The 12,681-nt window shown below is 34.9% G+C and overlaps 1 protein-coding gene across 1 annotated transcript in view; it reads left to right on the plus strand.

Annotated features, from left to right (window-relative positions):
* Positions 1 to 5,261: 5,261 nt before the first annotated feature.
* The window catches only part of LOC126937308 (histone-arginine methyltransferase CARM1-like), a 203,088-nt gene continuing 195,668 nt past the window's right edge, over positions 5,262 to 12,681 (plus strand). The window contains 1 exon segment of the mRNA XM_050760708.1: positions 5,262 to 5,301. Coding sequence (XP_050616665.1) covers positions 5,262 to 5,301 — 40 coding nt within the window.

Raw genomic sequence — 12,681 nt, forward strand, 5'->3', positions numbered from 1 at the left:
GGTAATACCTTTCTCATGAAATATATTTTATCTACTATACATACAACCACTCCAAACTTTTCCTTTTTGGGCTTACTAATTGCATATATACACACACACACACACACACACACACACATATGTGTATGTGTGTGTGTGTATTTCAACATATCAGTATCTTTGTATTTAAGTTACTATAGACAGCATATAATTGGGTTTTGTTTTTTAATCCTGATAATCTCTGCCTTTTAATTAAAGTGTTTAGTCCAATAATATGATATAATATAATTATTTATATGGTTGGATTTAGGTCTGTCATTTAACGTTTGCTTGCCCCCTCTGTAGTTTGTTTCTCTTTTCCTTCTTTCTTGCCTTATTTTGGATTATTTGAATATTTTAAAGAAATCCACTTAAACTTATTCGTTAACTTTATAGCTATGCCTCCTTTAGGGATTGATTAAGGGATTATAACATACATCTTAATTTTTCACAGCCAGGTAGTTACTATTGTACCATTTTATGTAAAATGCAGAAAATTTGCACCTATATAGTTCTACTACTTTCCTATTGTTCATGTTATTTTGTGTATGTATGACATCTCCACATATTACAATCCTCAGAAGACAATGTTATAATTATTGTTTTAAACTATAATGTATGTTTGTTTTAAACTATTATGTATACAGAAATTAAGAAAAATATAATATTATACATTTACACATATATTTACCATTTCTGATTTAAAAAAATTTTTTCCTGATGCTTCAAGTTTCCATCGGGTATAATTTCCCTTCAGCCTTTATAACTTTCTCCTGATTTTTTGAAATATTGCAAGTCTGCTAGCAACAAATTTGTTTTCCATTATTTAAAAATGTCTTACTTTCGCTTTTATTCTTGAAGAATATTTTCTCTGAATATAGAATTTTTGGTATACTATACCAGTAACGATTTTTTCCCCCTTTCAGGACCTTAAAAAGTGTTTTTTCATCCTCTATTAAACTCCATTGTTACAGACAAGAGTAATTCAAATTGCTGTTCCCCTATATGTTATATTATTTTTCTTTGGCTACTTTAAGATTTTATTTTTATATGTACTTTTTGTAAGATTAAATAGGCATGTTTTTTGACATTTTTCTTTCTTAGGATTTGCTGAACTTCTTGTATCTAACATTTTATGTCTGTGGCCAAATTTGGGAAACACCCAGTCAATATTTATTTAAATATTTTCTCTACTGTGTTCTTCTCTCTCTCCTTCTAAAACACAAATTATATTTTCCCACGGGCCAATGAGACTTTTTTCACAACTTGTAAAATATTTTTTTCTTCATATTGGATCATTTTGACCCATTACAAGTTCACTGTGTAATTCCTTTCATCTCATTCTGTTATTATGCCCATTCTATAAATTATTTCAGATTTTTTTTTTATGTCTTAGAATTTCCCTTTCTTTTTTGGGTAGTTTCTATTTCTCTTAATATTCCTATCTTTTAATTCATTACAATTATACTCTCCTTTACATCATTGGGTGTATGTAAATAACTGCTTTAAAATTTTGGTCTGCTCTTTCCGCATCTGGATCATCTTAGAAGCATTTTCTGCTGGTTGTCTTTTCTTTGAGAGTGGGTTACATTTTTCTGTTTACTTATAAGTCAATTTTTTCTTGTTGCATCCTGAACATTGTGAGTTTTACATTATGGAGATTTTGAATTTTTGTTTAATGCAGGGAAGTAACTTGGTTGGATTCAAACTCCAAATTCTATCTCTTGGTCAGAAGCCTAAATCTAATTTAGTTTATTTCGCTTCAACTAAAGTGTTTAATGCTTGTCTCATACATGAATGGGTTACCTATCAAAAGGTGTTTGCATGGAGTTTATCTACAGAATTGGCTCCAGTTCTCTAACTTTCTTCTTTCTGGGGTTATTCCTTCACTACCTGGCAGCTGTGGTTACCCTAAATTATGTCTTCTAGTTTTTCAGACTAGAATTATTGCACATTTTCTTTCAAAGCTTTGCCCACCCTGCATGGTATACAGACTGAAGCCTGCCCCCAAGCTAAAAGCTCTGAAAATGGCACACTATACTAATTCTAATAGGGCATAGTCAATCATTATCAGGAATGCAACCTCATGTTTTTTTTAGATTATATTGTTGATGGGACAATATCACCATTGTATACAAGTGCTGTTTCTATTCATTTAATTATTTTATGAATCTTTACAAATTCAATCTAATTTATTTAATGCTTCTTTAAACAAAACTTGGACACCCAAATGGAAGTATTCTACTAATGATGGAAAAGCATAATGCTTACTCCCTGGATCTTCCTTATCATTCTCCTTGTAGAAATATGTTATTTCTAGTATACGTCTCGTTTGATAGGTCTTATTCCTAGAATTTTTCTGTAATACACAAACTTATTTTTCACATCTTATTTACCCTTAATCACACAGAGCTCTTTGTGCACCATTATAGCCATTTACATGGCAGTCAGCAAGAATTAAGGCCTATGATAATGGAAAAGAATGAGATAACCATCAGCTCATTGAGGCTTCAAATATATGACCTGCTTCTCATTAATATCATGTTGTAGACAACTGAGCTTGTCTGCTGTGGAAATCCCATTCTTACAACAAGGATTTCATTTGTAGCATGGTACTCATAATTATAATAATCTTAATGGCAGCTAACATTACTGAGTGCTTACAATCTACCAGGCCTGTGCAAGGTCTTTATATTTATTATTTAACTTAATCCTCATAACTGTTGTCATTCACAGAGAAGTTAAGTGATGTACCAAGTGGCACTCAGAAAGAGGTAGAGTTAGATTCGAACCCAGAAATTTTGCCTTCAAAGTCTGTGATCTTAATTATTTACTAATTTTAGTCAATTTGTGTTTTGCTATGACCCTCTTCTTCATCTCCAATGCATTGTGTGTCTGTATGGTTGTATCTCCAATGCATTATGTGTCTGTATGGTTCATTATTGTAGCCCCCTACCCAAGGGCAACATCTTTGTCTTTTCTATTTTTATCTCCCATTTAGGGCAGATAACAGTGTCTTGCACATGGTGAGTATTCAACAAATGTGAGTTGCTTGTGTACTGTTATTGTACTCTATCACATCTGCTGTTCTATTCTCTCACTGCACGTTTACTTTTCCAACTTCCTTCCATCATGATGGAATATTGTTCTTTCTTTCTTTATATGATTGTTTATTTTTCCAACTCTGCCATGTGTATTTTGTAAAGCACTTTGTTGCCAGTACTTAGTCCCGTACCCTAAATACAGGACACAACCAATAAATGTATGTTGAATGAATAGTTGCAGAGGATATAATACTATAGCATAGGATGATGCAAGATTGTGTCCTTAATAGAATTTAAATTATGCTTAGTGTTTTGTATAAGAAGGTCATTTATTGATTTCTTCATGTTAGAGTCTAAACCTTGTCCACTAGCATACATATTTTATCTAGTGGTGAACTTTTTCCAGAAAAATTTCATTAAGAGTTATTAAATTGGCAGGGTGTGGTGGCTCACCCCTTTAGTCCCAGTACTTTGGGAGGCCTAGGTGTGTGGATCACTTGAGCCCAGGAGTTTGAGACTAGCTTGGGCAACGTGGCAAAACCCTGTCTCTAGAAAAAAATACAAAAAGTTAGCTGGATGTGGTGGCACGTGACTGTAGTCCCAGCTACTTGGGAGGCTGAGGTTGGATAGGCACCTAAATTTGGGAAGTAGAGGTTGTTGCAGTGAGCTGAGATTGCGCCACTACACCCCAGCCTGGGTGACAGAGTGAGACCTTGTCTCATAAAAAGAAAAAAAGAGTTATTGAACCCCCCCAAAAAGTTTCAGTTCTTAGAGGGATCATTTACTTTCATAAAACATTGATTTATATGGATCATATTTTTAGATATAAAAATTAACACATTTAACATGCTGCATTGTTTATATGTTTTTTCATTTATTAACTCATTGAAAAACATTTTTGAGTTCTAATATGTGCCAGGCTTGTGCTAAATTCTGAAGATACAAATATGAAAAAAAAGCAGATTCACTAACTGAAAAAACAAGTTGCCTCCTAATTCATAATAGTGCTTGTAGACCATTTCTCTAATTTTGACTTTCATCTTGAATTCAGAACCCTTTGTCTAGGTTATTTTCTATTTTCTAAAAATTAAATCTAAAAAAAACCCTGTTATTCTATTCTCTCAAGTCATATATAAAAATCACTATCAAATCACAGTGCTCTATCTTTAAGCACGGTTCTCAGTGAATTCTGGTGAAAACACTTGCAATGTCCAGCTGGTGGTCCTCAGCACAACTCACTGAGCATCAAGAAACATTCTATAACTTTTGATTTTATTCTCAGACATTATGTGCATCAACCCTACTGAGTCTTTACATGACAATAAGTTGTGTATTAACAGAGTGGGCTCTACCAGGAAAGAGTACTTTAGCTGGCTGGATTTTATGTGCCATACACACTGAATAGACCGATACTTTCTGTTTGTAGTCTGTCAATGGAATTTTAAAGAAGGGAGAATAAAAGATCTTGCTTAGTGAACACTATGCTGTCTGTAGCTGTGTTTGTTTGGCACACACATTTAACCCATCTATTCCAAATAGGCCAACCTACATTTCTGCTGGCAAATGTTGAGTTTCTTTTTTAGGGAAGTGCTGGTAGGTCATGAATAGAGAATGAGCACAGAATGCCAATGAGAAAGGCTCTTTGGAAGAAAAAAAAGGAGTTTTGATAACACTCAAGAAGTGAAGCAAATTTAGCTAGAAAACTGGTAACTAGAGTTTCTACAAAAAATTTTCCAACAGTTAGACTGCATAGAAATGTGTATTAAAAACTTTTACTCACCAAATGACTCCATGAAAATATTGAGAAGTCCTAAGTTTGAGTTTTTTCAAATGCAGACCATGAGATAAAAATTGGGTGAAAGTAGTTTATTTGGGAAGTGATCTTATGTAAAAGCAAAAACTACAACAAGGAAGTAGGGAAATGAGACAGAAAATGAAGGAAACCCAATAAAGTTCATGGGGTAGTTGTGGCTCAGTTCCAAAGATCCCCTGAGAAATTGTATTGGACAGGCCTCAGAATTGTTTCACTGAGAACTGAGAAAACCAGGTTATTTATCCACCATCTCCTGCCCCACATTTATGGAGAATTGTTCCTGAGGACATTCACTCCCCGGCGCTTCTAGCCTGCCTTGAGTATGGGCTGAGCCCATTTCTGAACCAGAAGCTACCATGCAAAGAGGCACAGAAATATACGCTAAAATGTCAGTGGCACAAATGGGAAGCATCCACCAAGCTGCAGGTAACTGCTGGGCATAGTGTGGGGGACTGACAGCATGTGATACACAAAGTGTTAGAGTATATCTCCAGTAAAATTCTTTTATCTGGAGTATGTAAAGAACTCCTATGAATCAATAAGAAAAAGGCAGAAACCTCAATTTAAAAATGGACAAAACTTCAATAGGTTGTTCACAAAGGTGAATATCCACATGGTAATAAATACGAGAAAAAAGACCTTAATCTCACTAGTTATTAGGGGAATGAAAAGTAAAGACATAATAATATATCATTACACACATACTACAGCAGATAAAATTTAAAGCTGACATAAAATGGTGAGAATTGGAAGCAACTGGACCTCTCATATACTCCTGATGTGAGTATAAATGGATACAACCACTTTGGAAAACTGGTAATTTAAACATACACATACCCCAATGTATATTTGTGTAATTTATGAAAATTTATTGAGCTGGACACTTATGATTTGTTCATACTTCTTTTGCAAGTTATATTTTGAATTTACTTGGAATATGATATAGGATGAGGAAATGCATTTTTGGAACTTTCTTAATAGTGAAATAGTGAGTTTTTAAAACATTTTGGCTATAGACAAGTATTTTACTGTTTCCCGGAAAACGTGCATGCTTTAATCTAGAAAAATCCAAAGAAAGAAACAAGTATATAATGAAATTCTGATTAAATTTATTTCATATCATGAAAATCAATAATCTTTTAAATAATTTTGACTTACTTTTAAATAACTAATTTCTTTAAAATACCAAATTTCTTTCAAATCTGATAGGCAGGCACTTAATTTGATCCAGTCAATAAAATAAACATGACCTTCTAATCCAGTCTCTCTCTCTGTCTTTTTTTCTTTCAAGTATGTTCTTTTAGGTGATTTCTGATTTTTTTAATTGGGTAGGTGAGGTTTTATTTTATTCATAGATTTTTAATGGATCTGTTGAAAGAAATTTTATGAAAATATATAGGTTAGACTGTGGTTCTAAAGATGTCATGATCATTCTTGGATGGAACAATACTCTTAATGAGTCATGGGGCCACAGATAACATTTGTAGCCTCCAGTAGCTTTCTTGAAAATGCTGAGTATTGGCCCCGAGACATAAGGGCAAGGATGTATATGTATCAATATAAATCCAGGGTGACCATATCACACTGAGAACTGCAATAATATAAATATTATGTGAAGAAGAGTTCGTGTTATGTAGTTAACCATAAAATGTTCCCATAGGTACATTTCCTAACTTTTTGATCTTACAGTTTTGAGTAGTTTTCAAGGCACTAACATTATTCATATATGCAGATCTCATTTAATGTGTATAATCTATAGAGATGCAAATTCAGTTAACTTAGAAGCAGACATTTAGCCAAGATGGGCACTTCACTTATAATGGCATTGCCTTTGAAATAAAATGTGTATTGCTATCCATTTGGTCTTTATAAATCTCAGCGTATTTTTGTGAGGCTTGCTAAAACATAATCTGCTTTGTGATCCCCCAGATCATTAATCATTAATTCCTTTTATTAGTTCTGTTCTTAAATCCCTTCTTTGGTTTACATTATTTATTCATAATACGGTACCATCATTCATTCATTCAGTTGCCCATTCATCTATTCATAGCTTATCAAATATTGATAGTTTATTTTGCTGGAAATACAGTTGTAGTTAGGTTATAATCTTGGGCCTCCAAGAACTCCCAATTCAGTAAGAAAGGCCAACAGATAAATGCATATTTGAAATGAAGTGAGCTAAGTGCTCTAATACAAGACTCCACAAAGTAAAGTATAGTAAGACAAAGAGTTGTTCTGTTCAACTTTGCAGGCCAGGAAGGTTGGGTGGGATGAACAGAGTAGGAAGACTCTATTTACTTATTTGCAGATGCTAGACACTTGGTCTGGGTCTGGTGAAAGAATAATTCATCTCTGTAAAAAGCAGATAAGTTTGGAAATGTAACATGGAGTGTTTTAGGAATTATTTCATATAGAGGGAGCTACAGGTCACCCCAAGTAGTTTGTTATGAACAGATCACAATTAATAAAGAAGGGAGTAAAGATTAATAACAATAGCTACTTTTGAAGGTTCTCACAAACTGTTCTTAATGTTTTATGTATAAAAACTCTTTCTATCTTCTCAATAGCCTGTGCAGTAGTTACTGTTACTGTCTTTTCACAGATGAGGAAACTGAGGCCAAAAAGAGTTAATTATTTGTCAAGTGGCCAGTATATGTTACTTGGTGAAGCCAGAATTTACACTTTTAACTCCTATGCTGCACTGTCTCCTAAATAAGATAGAAGATTTGGAGAAAGAGACGTTGGAGGCCCTGGGCCAATGAATTTGGAATCAGTACCATGTATGATGGAGGCCCTTCAAAGAGTTTTAAGGAGGGCAGTGCCATGATAAATCATGTGTGTTAGAAATTTCACTCAACATCTATGGAGAGGGTGAATATTAGGGAGGAATTTCAAAGGCAGAAAGATCAGCTGTTTATGTGTTATCTTTATATGTTCCCTATCTTGTTCCAAAATTTATTTAAGGAGACAAAGTTTTAAGTAAGACATAGTAAGAAAAATAAATTATAAATAGAAAAAAGAGAATGAGAAAAAAAAGTAAAGCTATGAAATGGCACTAGTGTTATGTCAAAGACAGCAAACCTATGGTGCTGTGCTATGTACTTGCTAAGGGTATACCACAAGTTTCACTTTAAGTTTTTTAGCCACCAGCATGAAAATTGAAAAATAATCAATTCATGGTCTCTATAAAATATATGGAAGGAATAGTAAGCCAAAGGGGAGAGGTATAAGAGGAAGGATGGACATTTGATATACATCTTTGTGATGATTTGGCTTAATATAGAGGGAGACATTAGAATGTTAAGACTGGAAGTCAGTTTTTCATAAATATTACTCTTACTTAGCCCAGGTTTTGATAGCTACTGGGCAGCAGAGTTCCAAATTATGTTTCTGGATAAGTTCCTTTTACACAGCCATTGATGTAGCCAGTTGAGTAAGGAGTCATACGGTTTAACTATCAACTGAGCTGGGTATGCAATTACCATTCTCATATGAAAATGGTGGTGAAGAAGGTCGCATGCCTGAGTAGAGCTAGTCCCCATGCCTTACCACCTTTCATGCACTCACACACACATATATTTTGGTTGGAAGTGAACTGCAGGGTAGAGGTTGAGGCTAGAGACTTAAGGTAAGATCAATATTATCATAAGAAAAAAAATTTCCATCTGTGCTAACATAGAGTCAATATGTGCAGACTAAGACCAAGAGTTCTACTCCATATAGCATGAAGTAAATTTTAATCTGGAGAAGTTATTAAAGCTAGTGCAACCAAATGTCTACCATATCCATAACTCATCAGAAGCATTCAGAGGCTAGATTTAAGCAGCATAAACTCCTGGTGTGTTCTCCAAGATTAATTATTTGTAAAATGTAAACCAAGGAGACTGAGTAGATGATGAACTACATGGGATTATTTGATAGAAACCAATGAATGGTTCCTCTGAAGCTCTTTGTGGTGGCACTGTTTAGACAGTAGGACCAGTTTCTTAAAGCCTGTCTTAATCATATTTAGTAAAAAAAAAAAAAAAAAAAAAAAGTGTGTGTGTGTACATGCACATGTGCATGGGTCTCACTACTTCAAAAGTAGCATGGTTTTCAAAATTTAAAAAGAAATAAGTTAAAATAAATATTTTTATTTATGAGCAAGTATTGACAGAGTTGATTCCTCAGAACTCTGATTGCCTTGGTAGCTAAATAATGGGTCTACATTGAGAGTAAATAACTTTTAATCAATAACAAATCCCTGCCTCTAGACTCAAAGGACAAGGACAAGAAAATGGCAACAGTCGGATATTCTTGCATTGATCATTTTAGACTTCTCTAGAAGTGCTACAGTATCATATGGGTTTGAAGTGGAATAACCCTGCAGTTACCTCCTTGCCCACTTTTCCACCTTTTTTCTTGTTTTTGCTAATGCACTGGCCTAAGAAACCTGGGTTTACAAGTTTGCCAAGCAAGAAGCCAGCATATATTAATAGTTCAGAAAATATGTCCTCAAAGATAAGAAAGCATATAATTCGGAGGAATTTTTTTAACACCATTTTTTACTGGACTGAGATAGTTAATTGGGAGAATTTTATCAAATCTTTAAATATCCTTAGATATTTCCAATGTTGTTAAAACTGTTACACAGTTGGAACATTTTGGTCAACTTCCTAAGGCATTGTATTCATTTTCATGAGGTTAACATGCCACTGATTGCCAAAATATGTCAAAAAGAGCAAAGCCACAATAGGCTACTCTTCCACAGAAGTAAAAATGTAAAAACAAACCAAATAATCTGTGCAAAAAGAATTCTTGGTCTTTGTCTGCACATACTGATTCTATGCTAGAACAATAAAATATAGAAGTTTAGTAAAATAATAACTAACAACAGCCATCAGTTTATCAAAGAAATGCAGGGATAATTTAACATAGAATGCCTATTAATAAAATCTAGCACTTAGTATGCATATATACTAAAATAAAAAAAGATGGCAAAAAGTAATAAATTTAATCTTCATTGTGTTAAAATATTAGTTAATATTTTAAAACTCACTTAGCATGTTAAAGAATTTATATCATGAATGTATAGCAAACATCACACTAAATGTTCAAACGATTGAGATATTAATCTAATATTAAAAATGTGACATAGAGGTACTCTGGCCATTATTATTTCATAGGTGGTGCCATTGAAGTGTTTTGGTTTTTGCCATGCTTAAGAACTGCATTTCAGGGCCGGGCGCGGTGGCTCAAGCCTGTAATCCCAGCACTTTGGGAGGCCGAGGCGGGCGGATCACAAGGTCAGGAGATCGAGACCACAGTGAAACCCCGTCTCTACTAAAAATACAAAAAATTAGCCGGGCGCGGTGGCGGGCGCCTGTAGTCCCAGCTACTCAGGAGGCTGAGGCAGGAGAATGGCGGGAACCCGGGAGGCGGAGCTTGCAGTGAGCCGAGATCGCGCCACTGCACTCCAGCCTGGGCAACAGCGTGAGACTCCGTCTCAAAAAAAAAAAAAAAAAAAAAAAGAACTGCATTTCAGGAAGGAGATGAATACTTAATAGTTACTGTCATACCCATGTTCCGTAACTCGTTAAGATTACAGGCTTTTTCAAAAAAGAACAGATGCTGGGGAGGTTGTGGAGAAAAAAGAATGCTTATTTACTGTTGGTGGGAGTATAAATTAGTTCAGTCATTGTGGAAGACACTGTGGTGATTCCTCAAAGACCTAAAAACAGAAATACCATTTGACCCAGAAATCCCGTTACTGGCTATTTACCCAAAGGAATTGTTCTGTTATATAAATTGTTCTGTTATATACATACATACACATGTATTTTCATTGCAGCATATTCACAATAGCAAAGACATGGAATCAATGTAAATGCCCATCAATGATAGACTGGGTAAAGAAAATGTGGTACATATGCACCATGGAATAGTATGTAGCCACAAAAAAGAACGAGATCATGTCCTTTGGATGATAGACTGGATAAAGAAAATGTGGTACATATACACCATGGAATACTATGCAGTCATAAAAAAAGAACAAGATCATGTCCTTTGCAGGGACATGGATGGAGCTGGAGGATATTATCCTTAGCAAAACTAACACAGGAATAGAAAACCAAATGCTGTTTGTTCTCACCTACAAGTGGCAGCAATATGATGAAAACACATGGACACATAGAGGGGAACAACACACACTGGGGCCTATCAGAGGGTGGAGGGTGGGAGGAGGAAGAGGTTCAGGAAAATAACTAATGGGTACTAGGCTTAATACCTGGGTGATGAAATAGTCTGTACAACGAACCCCCATGATGCAAATTTACCTATGTAACAAACCTGCACAGGTACCCCTGAACTTAAAATTTAAATTAAAACCTTATAGATGTCTGATTTTCCTTTAAAGACTTTTTAAGAGTAGTTTTACATTCAAGGCAAAATTGAGAGGAAGGTACAGAGATTTCCCATATGCCACCTGCCCCCAACACATGCATATCGTCCCCCGTTATCAACATCCCCACTAGAGTGATACACTTATTACAATCGGTGAACTTACATTGACACATCATTATCACCTAACTCCATACTTCACATTAGGATTCACTCTTGATGTTGTACAGTCTATGAGTTTGGACAAATGTCAAACGTATAGTGATAGGTAGCCACCATTATAGTTCATATAAAGTACTTCCATTGCCTTAGAAATCCCCTGTGCTTTGCCTATTTATCCCTTTTTACTGCCTCCACAGTTTTGCCTTTTAATGTAATTGGAATCATATGGCATGCAGCTTTTTCAGACTGGCTTATTTCAGTTAGTAGTATTCATTTAAGTTTACTCTGTGTCATTTTATGGCTTGATAGCTGATTTCTTTTTGGCACTGAATAATATTCATGTCTGATATGCCACAGTTTATTTATCCATTCACCTATTAAAGGGCATCTCGGTTACCTCCAAGGTTTGGCCATTATGAATAAAGCTGCTGTAAACAGCCATGGAAAGGTTTCTGTGCAGATATAACTTTCCAACTCCTTTGGATAAATATAAAGGACTATGTTTGCTGGATCAAATAAGAATATGTTTTGTTTTTTAAGAAACTGCCAAATGCCTTCAAAAGTGGCTGTACCATTTTGCATTCCCACTAGCAATGAGTGATAGTTCCTGTTGCTTCCCATCTTCATCAGCATTTGGTGTTGTCAGTGTTCTGGAATTTGGCCATTCTAATAGATACGTAGTGGTAGCTCATTCTTATTTTAATTTGCATTTCCCTAATGACATATGATATGGAGCATCTTTTCATATGCTTACTTTCATCTGTTTATCTCCTCTGGTGAGGTGTCTGTTAAAGTTTTTTGCCCATTTTTAAAATCAGGTTGTTTTCTTCTGATTGAGTTTTAAGAGTTCTTTGTAAATTGTGGGTAACAGTCCTTTATCACATATGTCTTTTGCAGATATTTTCTGCTGTGGCTTGTCTTTACACTGTCTTCCCCCCACCCCCTCGCATGAGTACAACCTAAGGACCTTTCCAAACATCACACTGTGATGGGCAGACAAGGCTCTGTGACTTCCAGGGAGAAGAGGAGCTCTGCGATACTCCTCAGAAAGGAGAAATGGATCTGGAGTTAGTCAAGGTCAAAAAGACTGTTTGAAATTTGTGCAAATAATATACATTTTAAAATAATATAACCATATGCTTAGGCTCAATCATTTTCTTGGGATACCTTCTTTCTACTGACATTGTTGTATTAGGGAGGAGCTGATTTTTTTCATTAATGGTCTGATAGTTGTTTTTCAAATCTGAATCTTCCCATGCAAAGAAG

Source organism: Macaca thibetana, chromosome 15 (genome assembly GCF_024542745.1).
Source record: "Macaca thibetana thibetana isolate TM-01 chromosome 15, ASM2454274v1, whole genome shotgun sequence".
In the NCBI taxonomy this organism is placed as follows: domain Eukaryota; kingdom Metazoa; phylum Chordata; class Mammalia; order Primates; family Cercopithecidae; genus Macaca; species Macaca thibetana.